Source organism: Penicillium brevicompactum (genome assembly GCF_028827555.1).
Source record: "Penicillium brevicompactum strain IBT 35665 chromosome Unknown utg000001l_segment0_segment0, whole genome shotgun sequence".
NCBI classification, from domain to species: domain Eukaryota; kingdom Fungi; phylum Ascomycota; class Eurotiomycetes; order Eurotiales; family Aspergillaceae; genus Penicillium; species Penicillium brevicompactum.
Genome location: NW_026623203.1, coordinates 5,171,648 through 5,188,116, shown reverse-complemented (window position 1 = coordinate 5,188,116; position 16,469 = coordinate 5,171,648). Strand labels below are relative to the sequence as shown.

The 16,469-nt window shown below is 50.7% G+C and overlaps 7 protein-coding genes across 7 annotated transcripts; 4 read left to right on the top strand and 3 right to left on the bottom strand.

Moving 5' to 3' along the window:
• Positions 1-469: 469 nt before the first annotated feature.
• Positions 470-2,652, bottom strand: N7506_001746 (uncharacterized protein; the record flags this gene model as incomplete). The annotated part of the gene is made up of 5 exons (XM_056951042.1): positions 470-1,284; positions 1,339-1,823; positions 1,870-2,302; positions 2,352-2,581; positions 2,633-2,652. 5 exons carry the CDS (start codon positions 2,650-2,652, stop codon positions 470-472), a joined length of 1,983 nt encoding a protein of 660 aa, XP_056816957.1.
• A 337-nt stretch (positions 2,653-2,989) lies between these two features.
• N7506_001745 (histidine phosphatase family protein) lies at positions 2,990-3,897 on the top strand (the record flags this gene model as incomplete). The annotated part of the gene is made up of 4 exons (XM_056951041.1): positions 2,990-3,043; positions 3,100-3,447; positions 3,512-3,671; positions 3,725-3,897. The coding sequence occupies 4 exons, from the start codon at positions 2,990-2,992 to the stop codon at positions 3,895-3,897; spliced, it is 735 nt and encodes a 244-aa protein (XP_056816956.1).
• A 928-nt stretch (positions 3,898-4,825) lies between these two features.
• Positions 4,826-6,354, top strand: N7506_001744 (sugar porter family MFS transporter; the record flags this gene model as incomplete). Its single annotated transcript, XM_056951040.1, has 2 exons — positions 4,826-5,689; positions 5,755-6,354. 2 exons carry the CDS (start codon positions 4,826-4,828, stop codon positions 6,352-6,354), a joined length of 1,464 nt encoding a protein of 487 aa, XP_056816955.1.
• A 647-nt stretch (positions 6,355-7,001) lies between these two features.
• Positions 7,002-7,592, top strand: N7506_001743 (uncharacterized protein; the record flags this gene model as incomplete). The annotated part of the gene is made up of 1 exon (XM_056951039.1): positions 7,002-7,592. The coding sequence occupies one exon, from the start codon at positions 7,002-7,004 to the stop codon at positions 7,590-7,592; it is 591 nt and encodes a 196-aa protein (XP_056816954.1).
• A 451-nt stretch (positions 7,593-8,043) lies between these two features.
• N7506_001742 (C2H2-type zinc finger protein) lies at positions 8,044-10,085 on the bottom strand (the record flags this gene model as incomplete). Its single annotated transcript, XM_056951038.1, is given in 7 exon segments — positions 8,044-8,139; positions 8,206-8,268; positions 8,407-8,483; positions 8,536-8,644; positions 8,657-8,676; positions 8,738-10,020; positions 10,045-10,085. The coding sequence occupies 7 exon segments, from the start codon at positions 10,083-10,085 to the stop codon at positions 8,044-8,046; spliced, it is 1,689 nt and encodes a 562-aa protein (XP_056816953.1).
• A 1,660-nt stretch (positions 10,086-11,745) lies between these two features.
• On the top strand, positions 11,746-12,169 carry N7506_001741 (uncharacterized protein; the record flags this gene model as incomplete). Its single annotated transcript, XM_056951037.1, has 2 exons — positions 11,746-11,958; positions 12,014-12,169. The coding sequence occupies 2 exons, from the start codon at positions 11,746-11,748 to the stop codon at positions 12,167-12,169; spliced, it is 369 nt and encodes a 122-aa protein (XP_056816952.1).
• A 311-nt stretch (positions 12,170-12,480) lies between these two features.
• On the bottom strand, positions 12,481-16,162 carry N7506_001740 (uncharacterized protein; the record flags this gene model as incomplete). The annotated part of the gene is made up of 4 exons (XM_056951036.1): positions 12,481-12,755; positions 12,814-15,583; positions 15,644-15,958; positions 16,022-16,162. The coding sequence occupies 4 exons, from the start codon at positions 16,160-16,162 to the stop codon at positions 12,481-12,483; spliced, it is 3,501 nt and encodes a 1,166-aa protein (XP_056816951.1).
• Between the last annotated feature and the right edge of the window lie 307 nt (positions 16,163-16,469).

Below are 16,469 nucleotides of genomic sequence, written 5' to 3'. Positions count from 1 at the left end.
GTCGTAGTGTAAAGGGGAGATTTGTGATTGCACAATCATAGATCTGTTTTTCCTGACTATGCCAACGGCGATAGAAGGAGAACTACTACATCGTGAAATTATATCGAGAAGGCTTCTAGATGAGAAAAGTTAAAAGGCACTTGCTCAAGCGGGGACTTCCGAGCCTCCGACCCTATGTTTGACAGCTTCGGGTTCAATCCAAGAATGTAGATCCCGAGAAAGGTTGGGTTGACTTCGGGGGCGACCTATCCGTCCCCTGGGTGATAGCAGTCAGGCTGTTTCTCTCTCTCTCTCTCTCTCTCTCTCTCTCCCCCCCTCTGTGTTCTTCTTCCCTTTGATAGTTTGCATTGTATCTGAGATTCTTCAAAGAAATCTACCATTGCGCTCAAATAAAGATCATCATGGGTATCAACATCAATCGTAAATGCACAAATCGTCATCTATCCAGCCCTTCGAATACACCCAATTCCTATTCAAGGGATATCTCATCACGTCTGCCCCACTCATCAACCAACTTTGCAACATGATACTGAGTGGTCCATCCCAGGTCCCTCTCAATACCAGTAAGAATCTCAAGAACAGCATCTTGCTCTCGTCTCCCTTGAAATACCTGCCCAGCGACAAACAGAGCCTGCACAGAATTGATCCGCACAGGATCTGCTGGATTCGCAAGATTGATCCCACAGATCTCCCGAGCGTGATAGAGCGCCTCCTTCAGCGCATGGCGATAAGCCCTGAGCCTCGCAGAAACCGTCGATCGAATAGCCGTCGACAGCTGAGGCTGGTTTACCAAAAGAAGTATCCTAGCTTGGTGATAGCTCTGTACCGTCGCAGCGCACAGTGGTAAGTCGAACCAAATCTGCTCGAACGTTTCAAAGGCAAGATTATACACGGGATGACTGTTGCCCTGTCCTCTTGTGCGGGCGGCTTCCGTGAATGTTGAAGGTAGGCAGTCATACCACTTATCCAACTCAGACATGAGTATCTCCCATCTGTCATAAAGGAGTTCTTGTGTGACTCCGATATCTGGACGCTCTTCGCGAGGTAATATGAAATCCTCGGGAATTATCGAGTCGCCAGCAGTGAGGTGATTGGCAATCTTGCCAAGAAGCCAGGTGAGTTCGTTGCTTTTCATGTCTTCTTCGATGCCGAGGGAATTTTGCGTTTCAAATGGACTTGCGGCGGGTGTGGGAAACAAGTTTCCATATTCATCTGTTACCAGGCCGACATTTTGCCACAGGCGTACGTCTTTCAGATCCAACCGGGTGTATGTCTCACTGATGACTGTAGGTTTATCGTTAGCTGAGCACGGAATGACTTTGAGAATCATAGGCTTACAGGCACAGAGTAGATCCTGTCTCGCCAAGCTCCAGAATATTGGGCCCTTGATCGCGGTTTTGGGGATGATCACTGAAGATTGCGCTGGCATCGAAGCCGATGTATCGTTGAAGAGAGGCAGTGCACTCAGGTGAGCTTGCCAGGCAGTACCTGGGGCATCCATTAGCTCATAAAGACAGAGAATCGCGACTGTGGCGAGCATTTCCTCCTTATCGGAAGGGCTATCATTATAGGTTCCGCGATTGATAGCCGTTTTCAGGAGCCCAAGCGCCTGGTCATAGTTTTTGGCAGATTGATATTGCCACGTCTCTTCATCGGCGAATGGCAGCAAGGAGCTTTTTCGATTTTCGGCGGCTGAGACACGATAAACGTGTTGCAAATGCTTCGCGGAAAGAGCGCAAACTGCGGACTTCAGTAAAGGTCGTGTGGCTGCCAGCACCGGGACCTTCGATGAAAAATAAGCGGTAGTGTCAAACAGATCCATCCTTGATTTTGTTAGCGATGATGATGGACCTACTTGGAGAGACTTACCACTGGCCAGGACCTTCCTTGAAATGTCGAAGCATGTGGGATACAATCACTTTGGAATCAGAATTTTTTCCAGAGCTCTCGTCTCTTGCCGCAGCGATCCCAACGCTTGCTGGCGTATCAACTGTGACAGTTGTCGACGGTGTGTGCCATCCTGGAGAATCGCTAAGCAAAGCCCCTCCCAGAGATCCGTGAGGTCGCTTGCCACTGGATCCCTGATAGGCGTCCAACGCTCTCTCGTGTCGAAGAAATGAGTTGACTCGCTCTAGTAGAGAGTCGGGCTCAACTGTGGGACCTGGGGAGCTGCCTCCATCCTGACACTCCTCGCCTCCCGGGGCTGAAGTATCATCCTGCCCAGGGGCAGTGTCGGGATTGTTCCTCTGCAGCAAGTTTTCTCTCTCTGGAGAGAAAGGATCATCAACTTGAATGAATGTCACTTCAACACGGTTAGCGAATCTCAGATCTAGTAATGTGACAGTGCTTACATTCATGAGGTACGTCTACCCATGTTTGGTCTCCAAGCTCTTCCGGCTCCTCTCGAACTCTTCGTTTCCGAGCCCCTGCCCTCCGTTGCGGTTTCCGCTTAGGCGAAGGAACATTCTGATTGCGAAATATACATCGCTCTTCAAATCGGCATTCCCGATCTGCCTTGACGCAAGGGCCGCATACTGGCTTGGCTTCGTCGCATTTCAATTTGCGGCCTCTGCATGTCATACTATGCCAATCATATTAGCGATGAGATTTCCGATCATCAATATACACGTACCACCCAGTGTATGAACGCATTTCGCGATGAAGCCGGGGAGTTGCTCGGGAACAATTCTACAATCGGTTAAAAGGTGGTCTCGGCTTGGTCGCCCGGCTAAACTCGCCGATGACGTTCCGCCATGTGGACCCTCTCGGCTCCATTTCCCTTTTCGACAGGCCTGCTATCAATTTCGCAATTGGTGTCTTCTGGTGGTGAACTCGGCTTGACTACCATCTTCACTGCAATGACTCTTTTGGAAGTATGTGGAGAAGTTATGGATACAATCAATCGCGTTGAACATTGCGTGTGATACTTAGACTACTTAATCGTAGCCCACTGTCCATAATTGTCCATAATTGTTCAAAATTCGTCGGAATGCCTCCAAAGTTGTATCTGATCCGCCACGGCCAAGGCGAGCATAATATTAACGTACTTGCCATGTACCTGCTCGCATGTTTTGAAGAAAAGACTGACCTGTCATGCAGAATGCCAATCATCTTCGTGATCCCCTGCTGACTGCAATGGGAAAAGAGCAATGTCTTCAGCTCAGAAAGGAGTTCCCATTCGCCAAGGACATTTCTGCTGTTTTTGCATCTCCTCTCCAACGGACCATCCAAACTGCGGCGTGGACATTCGGTCCAGAGCTAGAGCGACGCCAATTACCCTTTATCCTTGTGCCCAATGCACAAGAGATTAGTGGTTTTCAATGTGACTACGGCCGGGACGAAGCTTTTGTCAAATCTAGCGCTCCAGGGCTTATCAGAGAGGCCGCTCCTGGCTTTGACGAAGCGAATATTGACACAACGCTTGTTAATGGAGAGTGGAACTCAAAGGTCGGTCCTCGACCTCGAAGATCTCAAGGGTATATGAGACACTTGAGACTGATACCCATCATAGGAAGGCATATATGCCCCCACTCTTCCTGCTGTCCGTCGGCGTGCCGGAGAGCTGCGACGCTGGCTTTGGAGTCGTCCAGAGGCACATATTGCTCTGATAACCCACGGTGGCTTCCTTCATTACCTCATGGAAGATTGGGCTACCTATGACAAATCTCATAGTAGGCTAGCGCACATCCACGAACATGGGATCAATACTAATTCGTTATCACAGGTACCGGCTGGCGAAACTGTGAATGGCGTCAATTCGAGTTCACCGAAGATTCAAACGCAACAGAGGCACATTTGATTGAAGTCGGGAACACTGAACCCAAGAAAGATAGAGCCCCTGGTCTTGACTCTCATGTAATTCAAGAGATTGAGGAAATTGAAAAAGCAACCGCTTAAGCAAGTGGAAGCGAAATTGGGTACATTCCTAGGTGAAGCCCGTCAATCACGATTTTCAGTTGAAGTTTTGACAAAATCGAATGAGAGATAATTATACAACGCATGACGAAATAACTTGTACCTGGAGTGTAGAATATCAAATCAGTTAGAGTCCCCGAGCCACGAGTCGCGCCAGTAAATATTTGATTGGGGAACTTGCCCAACTCCACCCCCACGTCCTTTAACCGCTATCTCGGCTCACAGCCCATTTTGGGAAGTCACTTTATACAAACCACATTGGAAGGGTTCTCACTGTCACGCATGAATAAAAGAGTTGGTCAAAGAATTTGTGGATCTTTTGCATATTCGACGTCTGATACCAGAGCAGCCAATTGCGGGCTTGAGCAGTAAAGTGTCTGTGTATGAAGATCAAATTGTGGGCCTCTCGGCTCACTTTCCACGATGCCTCGAGATCCTCAAGCCTCAAAGCGCAATGCCGAAAATTTTCTTCCCGGCACAGAGAGGAATTTAAAATGCGAAAAAGCAAAGTTCCGGACATGCATTCGTGTCTATACTTTCTGTTCGGCATTGCATGCGGCCCGAGTGCAGGGGGTCAGAGCCGGTGGTAATAACTACCTCATTGGGCGCCCAATGTCGCTAAATCTGCTATCTTGTAGTCATACGCGCATATCTAGAAAATGCACTCTCCGTGGGGCTCGGAGTGATAGACCTACCAATTATTTGGGCAGCAATGGAAAAACAAAGTCCGCCTAAGAGTTTTCTTCCAGTTGATTTCTACATAAATTCTAGTACCCTCGCATCCAGTTTCCAAGAATCTGATTTTTGAGAAGCAAGATCTTGCCATTTGCACAGTCAACGGAAGCCCCGAGCACACTCAATTTATACACCTATTTGATCGACTCTACGCGACTCCGTCCCAGCCGAGAGTATGGGACTACCTCCCGCGCGTATTCGAAGTCCACCAAGATATTTACTAGGATGCATTCTCTGCTCAGCCAACGGCCTTCTCTTCGGGATGGACACAGGTACCATCGGCCCTGTGACCGATATGGCCGACTTCAAGGCCTCCTTCGGTGGTAGTGAGAATTCGACTATCCACGGTCTAATCGTTTCCTGCATCCTGATCCCAGCTGCCCTCTCATCCTTCTTCGCAGGATATGTCGCTGATAGACTGGGTCGACCAAAGGGCATTGCCATTGGCGTATTTATCTTCGGAATTGGAGCAGCCATTGAAGCCGGAGCTGTGGCGTTGTCCATGTTCATCGTTGGTCGGATCGTGGAAGGGCTCGGAGAAGGTCTTTTCCTTGGGAATCTGGTCGTGCTGATTTGTGAAATTTCTCCAACTCGAACCCGTGGAGCTATGACGACTGGGCCTCAGCTGGCTACGACACTGGGCTTGGTCATGGGATATTTTGTCAGCTATGGGACATCGAGTATTCAATCTTCGCTATCGTGGCGTTTGCCATTTATCGTGTTGGCAAGCTTGTCTATGGTTCTTTGTGGTCTTTCCCTTTGCTTCTTGCCGGAATCTCCCCAGTGGCTGGGCCTGCATGGGAAATATGTTTTGGCGGAGGAGGCATGGGAGAAGCTGGGCGTGAATTCGGAGGAGCGTGAAAAGGTGCAAGTGAATACCGAGATCACGGAGCTCGATTCTGAAAATGAAGAGGGTGCCAAGGAAGACACTAGGAAGAAGCTTCTTGAGATCTTTGAGAAGGGCGTTCGGGGTCGCACACTTCTAGCGGTCTTCTTGATGGGAATGCAGCAGCTGAGTGGCATTGATGGTGTCCTATATGTATGTCCGGACCATCCTCAACACCCACATTCCATGAAACCCGCCAACTGACTCAACCTCATTAGTATGCACCCGAGCTCTTCCAAAAAGCCGGCCTCGCCTCCTCAGAAGCAAGTTTCCTCGCTTCTGGTGTCTCGGCAATCGTTATCTTTGCAGTCACAGTTCCGGGACTCATCTACGCTGATGGATGGGGCCGGCGGAGCAGCATCATATACGGAGGCGTTGGAATGGGGATTCTGATGTTCCTGATAGGCGGCCTGTACGCCGGAGAGGCTGTCCACCAATCCACTGGTGCAGGTCGCTGGGTTGTCATTGTCTGCATTTACCTATATGCAGCGCTATACTCCGTTAGCTGGGGAATTTCAGTTAAGGTGTACAGTGCAGAGATTCAGCCTCAGCGGACCCGTGCATCCGCGACTACACTGTCCCATTCAAGCAACTGGGTCTCCAACTTCTTGGTGGCTTTGACTACCCCTGTGTTGCTTGCAAAGAGCAGCTATGGTGCGTACTTTTTGTGGGGTGGATGCTGTGTTGTGACTGTCATTGTTAGTGTCATCTACATGCATGAGACTAAGGGTCGGACTTTTGTGCAGATTGAAGAAGCCTTCACGGGAAAAAGGGCAAGCGAGGAAGCGGAACGCACTCAAAATGGTATCAAGGCCTAGTCATCTTTCAATATTATGTGATCGGTAATGAATGATGAGGTTCTTCAAGCGTTATGTTATATAAATTGATAGAAATTAAATAGCATGATAAACTAAAAGTGATTCTCTCTATCTCAATTAAGTGCATTTAAACCCCCTTAGTCCCTAACTCTCTTCTGCCAGCTTGATACGCAACAAGACCTCGGGAACAACGAACCAAAAGAACCAATTGACCAAAAGAAATAAATGAATTCACTTGGTCATTGGTCGGAACCTGGATTCTATCGGGGTTAGGATTGAGCTTATGGAGAATACCAAGCGTTATATACCTCATCCCGGTAATATTAATCTAATCAAATATGCTACAAAGCATCACGAATTCATACACCAGATCCTCTCATTGCTATATGAAGCGAGAGCAAGTCCCAACAACCCAATACAATTGCATAGACCCTTATCTCCACGTGACACGATAAACCGCCGACGTCATCGCCGATCGTCGGTCTCTCAAGACAGCTCAGCTGTCACCGGTGACTTGGAACCCGTCCCCAACTCTCAATTCCCAATTCCCAACCTTGGAATCTTCAATTCAACTCAATTCTTGATCTTCATTTCCAAATATCTCTTCCAAGATCCTCAAAGAACATACCAAACTTCAAAACCTCCTAATGTCAAACCTCATCCTCCGCCCAGGCCGAGCAGCCACAACCCTCCGCCTAACCCTCCGACAAGTCCGACCCTCCCTAACCACCACCCCACGCACCCTCCACAACCTAAGCACACAGCGCCCGCAACATCCGCAGCGCCACCAAAACCCTCTCACCATCCCAACCCAAATCCGAACCTACGCAAACCTCAACGCCTCAAGCGGCAAAGCCGAAGCAGACCTCCTAGTAGAAGAACTCCAAGAACTCTACGAAGTCGCAAAAGACGAATTCGAAATCGCCACTGAAAGCACCGATAGCTCAACCATCTACGCGGCATCGGATCGGGAGTCTGCTCGCGATGCCCTGAATCAGCTTTCTGCTGTTTATGGGCTTTACACGGCTAAGGCTGGGGAGGTGCAGAGTGAGGGCCAGAACCAGAGCCCCGGTGAGGAAGGGGAGGGAGATGGGGAAGGGGCTATTATCGAGACGAATTATGATCCTGCGGAGATTCCGCAGGGTGTTAAGGATGAGGTGCGGAGACGGGTTGGGCAGCGGATTCGGGAGTTGAGGTCTGCTGTTGAGGCTTTGGAGGAGAGGGCTATGGAGGATTAAGTGTGGATTTTGATTTGGGATACGTTGGGGCTTGGAAGTTGTGTTGTGTATCGAGACTAGCTACTGCGTACATGAATTGCATCTTGTGGTGGAATCTGTACAGCGCTGGAGATGAAGCGCGGATATCGGGTTAGAAATCCACTCGCGCTATTTGCACAAAGTCATGAAAGTGTTTGCAGATACGGAGTACAACCAAGGAATTCGACAGGCCTGGGATGCTCATAGTTCAGGTTGGAAAAAAAATTGGAATTAATCGATCAATGCAAAGTCCCGGCAATATTAAGCCTGGGGGTGGTATCAACTGTCTTTTTTTTTGGTTCTCATAAGTTTCAAACGCCACACAAAGTGTTTACCGGCCATCCGTAGTACGCCCGGCTGCGAGGAGCGCCAAAACTGTTGGGTCGTAAACATGATAATCGTATTACAATGGATCTTTGGGAGAGGTAGATCATTAGACGAGAGCATAGGAGGGCAAGGTAAAGGGGTCGGGGCTAGGTGATGGGAGGGTCGAGTAGGATTCGTGTTTGTGTGTGGTTCGTTGGTGACGCTTCAATTGATCTAGACAAGCGAAGTTAGAATGTGACGGGTGACGAGTGGCGGTTATGCGACTTACCAGGACGCGTGAAGCTTTTGGTACACCCGGGGAAGAGGCATTTATGTCTTCGTTCTCCGTGAGCTGCGGAAAGTCAGTAATTAGGTCAAAATTGCAATAACGTGGAGAAGCATACTGAGTCTGTGACTTGACATGTTCGAAGACTGCAGGAAGGTTAGAATGATACTCTGGTAATGATGAATGATCAGAGGATCTACTCACGTCGCCTGTTGTAAAGTTGCATCCTGGCCAAGTGCACTTGAAGGGTTTCTCGCCTGTGTGAGTGCGCGAATGTGTTTCTGTGGTCGTCAGTTAATTTGGTCCCAAGGAACGAAGCTTGAAGTAACTTACTCAATTCGCTGCTGTCTGTGAAAGACTTGCCACAGTGTTTGCACGCATAAGGCTTATCACCTCGATGGCTGCGCTCGTGTCGATCTAACGTTGCTTGTCTAGCAAACGTCTTGCCACATACTGTGCAAGAGAAGTTTTTATCTAGCAAAAACAAGTCAGTGAAACCAGTTAGAGTATCGAGAATGATAAAAATTAAACTCACAATTGCTGTGGGTAAGGAAGTGACCTTGGAGCTTAGACTTCTGCGAGAAGGGCTCATTTGGGCGATGGCAACCTTCCCAGCAGCAGTAGTATCCGTTACCCTTGGCTCCATCGACGGTACTCATATGAGCGGCGATTAGATGGTCCTGAAGGGCACCCGAGTCGGCAAATGTCGCACCACAGACAGCCTTGATTCCATGGATCGTCGGTGCCCATTTGCAGACATGCAACTCGTTGTCCTCTGAGAAATCAGGAGTCGTGAGAATAGACGAAGCGCCGCCATCGAGAGGCGGTGGGGTCTCTCCTGGACTGGAGTGGAGGTGGGAGCTGATACTAGAGCGAGCTTGCCGCGAGTAAGGAGAGTATGGGTGGGAATGAGCATGGTGGTGAGCGCGACAACGATTGTGACTGCGATGGGGACCCTTCCGGGTGCTTTGCAGGTTTAAGTCGTTAGGGTTCTTGAAGTGGCCGTGAACATGGTGGTGGTGGTCATGATCATAACAGTTGAATGGGGAGGTGTTGGTCTTGGGTTTCTCAAAGGCATCAAAGGTTGTTTGCTGCCCTGGTACATGTTGGTCTTGACACACAGAGAAGTCGGAGCACATCCCAAGCATGTGGAAAACCTCTGCCGGGTTGACCTCGTTTTGGGTTGGAACCGGAGGAGCCGGGAACATCGCCTGCCAATCCTTCTGGAAGTCATGACATTCAAAGTGATTTGGCACGTCCTGCTCACAGTGGGTGGCATGTGCTTGGTATGAATGAAGGAAGGTTTGTTGCTGGCTCGGATCGAAGGTTCCAGGGAAGGTGTGCCCCATGCCCTTCATCGGATGGCCGGGATTGTGTTGACCCATCGTCGACGGGAACACGCCAGTGTCCAGCGATAATGGGGTGTTGAGCCCGAAGAAGGTATCAAAGTTACAGTCTTGACTCTCGGTGCCGTCACAGCAATGAGCGTCGAAGCACAAGGGATCAATATTATCGCAATGATCCTCGGCGCAGTCGGGCTTTTCACAATTGGACTCTTCACAGTGATCTGTTTCGCAATGATTATCGTCACAGTGAGTATCTTCACAACTGTCGTCCTCGCAATGAGTCGCAGAGCAGACAGTAGAAGTATCACAATCCAAGAAGCCGCCGCATCCTGACCCACAGTCTAGCGTGCAGTCGTCCACATCACAGCAGGCCTCGTCGACTTCACAGGGTGGTAAGGGTGTAGGGAGTTCGTGACCCGAGCAATTCCACGTATGCTGAGGGTTCTCCGAGGGGGTAGAGTGTCTTTGCTGTCTATGTGGAAGGCTTCCCAGTTACATTCGAGGCAGAACTCGCCTCCTGGGGGGTTGAGACGCCATGGTGCACGGTTCACTTCAGGCAGGAGAGGGTAGGGTTTTTGGGGCGGGAGACCAAAATGGGGTCGCCAGGAACAAAGTCACCACCGCGTGTACAACGAACACGACGAGGGGAAATGCAGTTGAGGAACCGATGGGTGCGACCGCTAGTGGGATAGTATGACCGTCAGGTACAATATCCCGTTTCACTAATCACGTAGCCGAGAATAATGTCGCCACTTTCGTTCAACGTTCCACCTCGAGTGCAGTATTCCAGCAGGCCGGGAAATGACGATGAATGTTTCTTGTGGGTGTCTCTCACGGCTCATTCGCTCAGACTTGTCGGATAGAAACTACCGACGCAATCGGAAGATTGGCTTGAATCGACATGCAGCAAGTGAGGAGTCGAGAGGACCTTGTGAGAGTCGTAAAAAATTGATGTTTGGAGGAAATATCAGGGGCCAAGCGACATGGCTTCGTAGGGTTTGACTAGCAGCCGGTGGTGGTGAGGACCTTGGGACGCAGACGAGATGGAGACCAGTGAGGACCTTGGGGACAGGGGCGTCATCGTCTGAAAATTTGGGCGAATCGAATGTCGCGCGTTGACCATCCCAGTAGCTGCACGTTATGACCACATGGTTGACGATCGGTCTTCAATGCTGTACTCCGTTGTACTTGTACTCATTCTTCTCCAACATTCCGATGAAGATTTCCTCTTTTTCCCCCGCGGAAATCAGTTCCCCCTATCAACCCTCGATAGTGACTCAGCATCATTCTGCCATCATTAACCCGCAGTACTTGAATGGACACATACGGAGTATAGAGTACAGCGTATCCGAATATTCACTATCTTTGTATCCTCTGCAATATCATTGGACTAACAGACAGAGTGTCACTCATCAGATATATGTTGTTTCTTTGTTTTCTTAGGATAGACAGAATACTCCGTGCAAGGCTAGTAAACTATTTCTCACCGCCTACAACTCCGCCTGGGGAAGTGGGCAGGCCCAGGGCTATCTTATCGATAGGGCAATCCCTCAGCCCTACTTCCCAGGGCTGTACGGAGTACTTCGAGAAGTAACAACAAATACAGACAATACCCTCCAATAAAGATAATGGTATTAAATAATGGGTCTTGGATTTTGACACCGTGAAGTCAAATCACCACCAGGAGTCAGGGGACTATCCAAGAGCCCAATGCCTTTCCCAGGTGGCCAGAAGTCCACGGGTATAGATCGCCCCAGGGCTACTCCATAATATAACCAACAGCGTGCCAACAGCGGTCTTCCAAGGTTAGAAACTTTTCTTGACAAAATCAATAAATAGCTCCAAACCCCTGAGTCCAGACTCGATATCTTGGAATGTTCTGTCATGCACAACAGCGCAAGTATATTCCAAGGTTCATGGACATCCAAATCTGATTGGCCTAAAAGACCCGATACACCTCATACTTCACAGCAGTCAGACGTTAGAAAATTCGTCACCATGCAAAACATCCATAGACCTCTGCAGATATCCCTTTACACACCCAACAAAGAATTCGGCACCTCAACATCACAAACACCAAACCCCGAATGCGATCTATCAGTAGTGTAAATGATAGATCCAAATATCTTGGCGCCAACTCTCCTCCGTACCGCCTCCGCAAACCCCCCAACCCACCTAACCCCCAACAACCACCACAATGGGCAACATCTGCTCCCGCAACGACTCCGACAACTTCAGCCAGCCCGGCCGTGTCGTCGGAACAAGTCCACGGAACGACGCGCCCCGCGCCTCCGTCCCCGCAAAGACAAATTGGAAAGCCACGCCCGGGCGGACGCTAGGTCAAAGCGACAGCACGAACGCAGGGGCAGGGGCTGACGAGGCGCGCGCAAACGCCGCCATAGCCGCACAGGTATGCGATTAGTTCAGACCTACATATTGAAAGGATGGGTTGCTGATGAGTGTAGAAACGCGCGGAAGGTGCTGGGCCTAAGGGCAAGTTGGGGTCTAAATTGGCGGCGCAGAAGGCGCAGACTCAGGCGCAGACGCTGGGGGAGGTTAGTCGGGAGGAGAGGGCTGTTAGGGATGCGGATGGCGCTGCTGAGGCGCGGAGGTGGGAGTGAGATTATGGATTTGACTGGGTTGGCGTTAGAGTTGGATTGAGCGTGTGTTGGGCCTTTTGTGTTTGGGGATCTGTTTTGGGGATGATGTCATTTGGGGATCTTCCAGGGCTGGTCTCCACTTTGTGTGTTAGATTGATATCCCGTTTGAAAGAGATGAAGCTTATTGTTTATGCGTGAGTGGCGTTTGACTCCTTACTTCGTTTGGTATATGCATGGTTTATAGAGTTGGATGCTAATGTCAATATCAAGGGTAGGAAATTGGACTACAGGGCTGGAAGTATTGTACATGTTCATTTAAATGAGGCTATGATTTAAACAACATTGTAACGGCCACTGACAGGAGCACGAGCCTCGCTGTCTGCAGCTGCAATGGTTCCTTCTTTCAGCAGGCGCATAAGTTCGCGCATGGCGTTGGTGACTGAAATCTCCGTCTCACCCTCAACCAGGATGTACAACTTGGGTAGTTCTCCCACAGCAGGCTCCTTGCCGTTTGCATAGAAGTTACCCTTCGTCGTGATAGAAGTACCAGAAGACTCCAAGATCTTTGCAACGTTTGTACGGTTGGTGACGGCCCAACGTGCTTTCTCTGTAGTATGAAGTGATTAGTATTGTTCTCCGTGATAGGGTTGAAGAGGGGAACTTACGTGGGAAGTCGTTGATTTCCATTGTTGCGTGGAAGGCTCCTGCGTCAGGTCCACGGTTGTCGATGGGCACACCGGATCTCATGACGCCTGCGCGGCTGAGTCGTGCGTGGATATCAGCCACGGCAGATCCAACCTTGTCGAGCGCATTCTTGCCGCCACTGCTGTCCTTCTCAGTGCGATGAACAGTGATCTTGCCGTCCAGGTCAATTCCCTTTGGAACTCCTGGAAGCGAAGAGGAGGCGGGCGCGGGAGCCGCAGCGGATTGAACTGCGGAAAGAGCCTTGTTAAAGCGCTCTTCCGTAGCCTCTTCCTTGTCCTCCTTGTCCTCTTCTTCTTCATCGTCACCGTCGCCAGTCTTGTAAGTGGCTCGCTCACGCTTTCGCTCGGTTGCGCGCTTGTCATCAAGCCGGTCAAGACCCTTACCACCAAAGCCAGATTCCATTGACTTCTCCTTTCCAGATTTGACCTTCTCCTGGAATGAATCAACTAACTTCTGAACAGGCTCAGGAATCTCTTGCCCACTTTGACGAAGAGCCTTCGCAATGTCAACAGCATACCGATCCTGCTCTTCAGTCAAGAAGGTCACAGCAGTTCCAGTATTACCAGCACGACCAGTACGGCCGGCACGGTGGACATAGTCTTCCAGATGGTTCGGTGCATCATAGTTGACGACGAGTTTCAGCTGCTTGACATCCAATCCACGGGCAGCCACCGAGGTTGCGACCAAAACGGGGAAGATTCCTGCCTTGAAATCCTGGATCGTGGAGTCACGGTCGACCTGGTCCTTTCCACCATGAATCGACATGCACGGATAGCCCTTCCGCATGAGGTTCTTGAGCAGGTCATCGGCAGCTTCTTGACGGTCCACGAAGATCAATGTACGGTCGTCTTCATGTTCGTCATCCGAATAAAGATTTCCCAGCAGCTCCAACAAGCGGACAAACTTCTGATCATTGTTACGAACTTCGACGATCTGCGTGATCTCGGGTGCGACCACACTTCTTCCTCCAATGGTGATTTCCACGGGATTATGCAGTGTTTTACGGGCCAAGGATTCCATGTTCTTGGGGAAAGTGGCCGAGAAGAGGACCGTCTGTCGATCGGGCCGAATGCTAGCCATGATCTTCAAGACCTGAGGTTCGAAACCCATATCGAACATGCGATCGGCCTCATCAAGGACGACATAACTGACGCGTCGCAGATTCAGAACACGCCCTCCATTGGCAGCGAGAAGATCGATGATGCGACCGGCGGTACAGACAACAATTTCGGCACCACGCTTCAATTCAGAGATCTGATCTTTGATAGGAGCTCCTCCGTATGCACACACCGAGCGCAAGCCCAATGCCTTGGTAAAGGGTTTACAGTCTTTGTGAATCTGTGTAGCCAATTCGCGGGTAGGAGCAATGATCAGTCCAATCGGACCTTCCATGTTTGAAAGTGGCCGCTGATCCTTGATGTGTCGGAACATTGGGATCAAAAATGCTGCAGTTTTACCGGATCCAGTCTTCGCCACTCCGATGACATCGCGACCTGACATGATTGTGGGAATTGCTTGCGCTTGAATGGAGGTCAACTTCTCATAGCCAAGCTTCTGGATAACTTCAAGTGTCTGCACGCCCAGTCCACACTGCGACCACTGCTGAACCGGCTTTGGGACGTTAGAACCGCGAAGCTTGATGCCATCGAGCTCAAGACGCAGGTTGGCAACCTCTTCTTCCGTCATATCAGCAAGGTTTGAGGGCTCGGTGTAGAACTGTTTGCGGAACGGTTCATACACGGTCTTGGTGTGATCAGTGACCGGGATTTCCCTTTTCTTCTTTTTATTGGCCGCCATAGCAAGAACATCGCCGGCATTCTCGTCCCCAACTGGAGTGAACTCAACTCCGTCGTCGTCGCCGAACATCGCCTCCGGTTGCTGTGTGGCCTTCCTCTTCGCAAAAGAGGCACCGGTTGTCTTTTTCGGGGCTGGAGCGCCTGCTAATTCGGACATAAAAGCATCAAGCGGGTCGATCTCTTCGGCATCATCCACTTCCATGGCGCTTGCATCAGGTTGGCCATTAGTTCCGTCATCCTGGGGAACATCATTGGCTTCGTTCTGCAGCCGTTCGTCTCGGCGTTCTGCTGCTGCACGAGCAACCGCCTCCGCGTCTTCCTCCATACCTTCGTCCTGCATTTCAACATCATCGTCCTCTCCGGCATCTTGAGGTGCTGCGCTTTCCCCCTGGGGACCGTCCAACGGTGGGGTTGGCAGCTTTTCCAACTTCTTGCGTGTGGAGTCCTCATCCCCGAAACCAAGAGTTTTGGGCGCGGGGTGTTTTTCGGTGGTAGGAGCAGGTCTTGCGCCCAGCCCAAATCCACTAATGTTGCCCTTAGCTTTCAGGGGACCAGAGGGTTGAGTCGGCTGTGTGCCAGCGGCGATGGGGGCGATGGGGGTTTTGGCGAGGGACTGCTTGGCGGATTTCGGGAGAGCCACATCGGTACCAAGAACAGCGGGGGCAGCTGCTGTTGAGGTGGACGATTTAGCGATGGCCTTTGGGTCGAATTTCCCAGCATATGAACCACGAGGTTCGGACTCAGCAGGCGTAGCTGGAGTCTGTGGTGAACTAGCGGCTGGTGATCCAGCAGTTTGACTGGCTGTCTGCTGCTGCTGTTTTTTCTCGCGCTCGGCAGCTTGCTTTTCTTTCCATGCCGCCAGCTTGGCCAGTCTCTCTGCCTTCTTCTTCTGGTCATCGGTTTGAGCGGTGGGGGCTGGCGTGGACTGTTTCGACTGTTGAACCCAATCAATACTGTTCGTGTGGAAGCAAGGTCGTGGAACTGGTGAGCTTACCTCTGGGGCTTTGGAGATTGAACGTCTATTGGAAGTACGGTCACGACTGTCGTCCCGTCTAGGATTCGGTCTCAGATCAGCAGAATCATCACCCCGTCTGCGATCACGCTCGCGGGAGTCATCTCGCCTGGCCCGGGTATCTCTGTCTCGGTGATAGTCACGGTCGTCATCTCTGTCTCGAGAGCGGCGGCGGTCTCGTGATCGGTCCCTCCGAGGAGGTCGGTAAGTGTCTTCATCACGCCGATCTATTGAGCGGTCTCGACGGCGGTATCCATCTCTATCACGGGGGTTTGCACGGCCACCGCGGTATCGACGCTGGAAATCGCGCAAGTTAGCTCTTCGAATGCGAAATGTGGGTTGATGATGAGTCAAGCATACCTCTGGACTGCGGGATCTCCGATAGCTGCGCCCATCATCCCGCCTGCTGCGATCATATCGATCGTCGTCCCGGCGCCGTCGGGATGAAGAGTATGTGCTGCCTACAGGTGATGGTGAGCGAGTATCCCCTCGGCGAGCCATTGTTGCAGGCTGATTAGTGAGTGTTACTGAAAGGAAATGCACCGAGGAACACGGAGCGAGAGAAGGGGAAGGAGTCCACGCGCTGTCCTGTGGAGACAAATTCGATGTGTTTAAATGAGGCCTTAGGCCGCTTGGAGACAAACGTTTTTGATATTCCGCGCGATGATGCAAACCTTTGGGGGAAAGATTATTATGTAATATAGGCTAACCCGATCCGGATAGGTCCAACAACGGCAGGCGCGCGCCAGGCCAACCTCCTTCTTAGCTTGCGTTAGTTAGCTCTTCAATTTCACTGGCTACTTCAAAG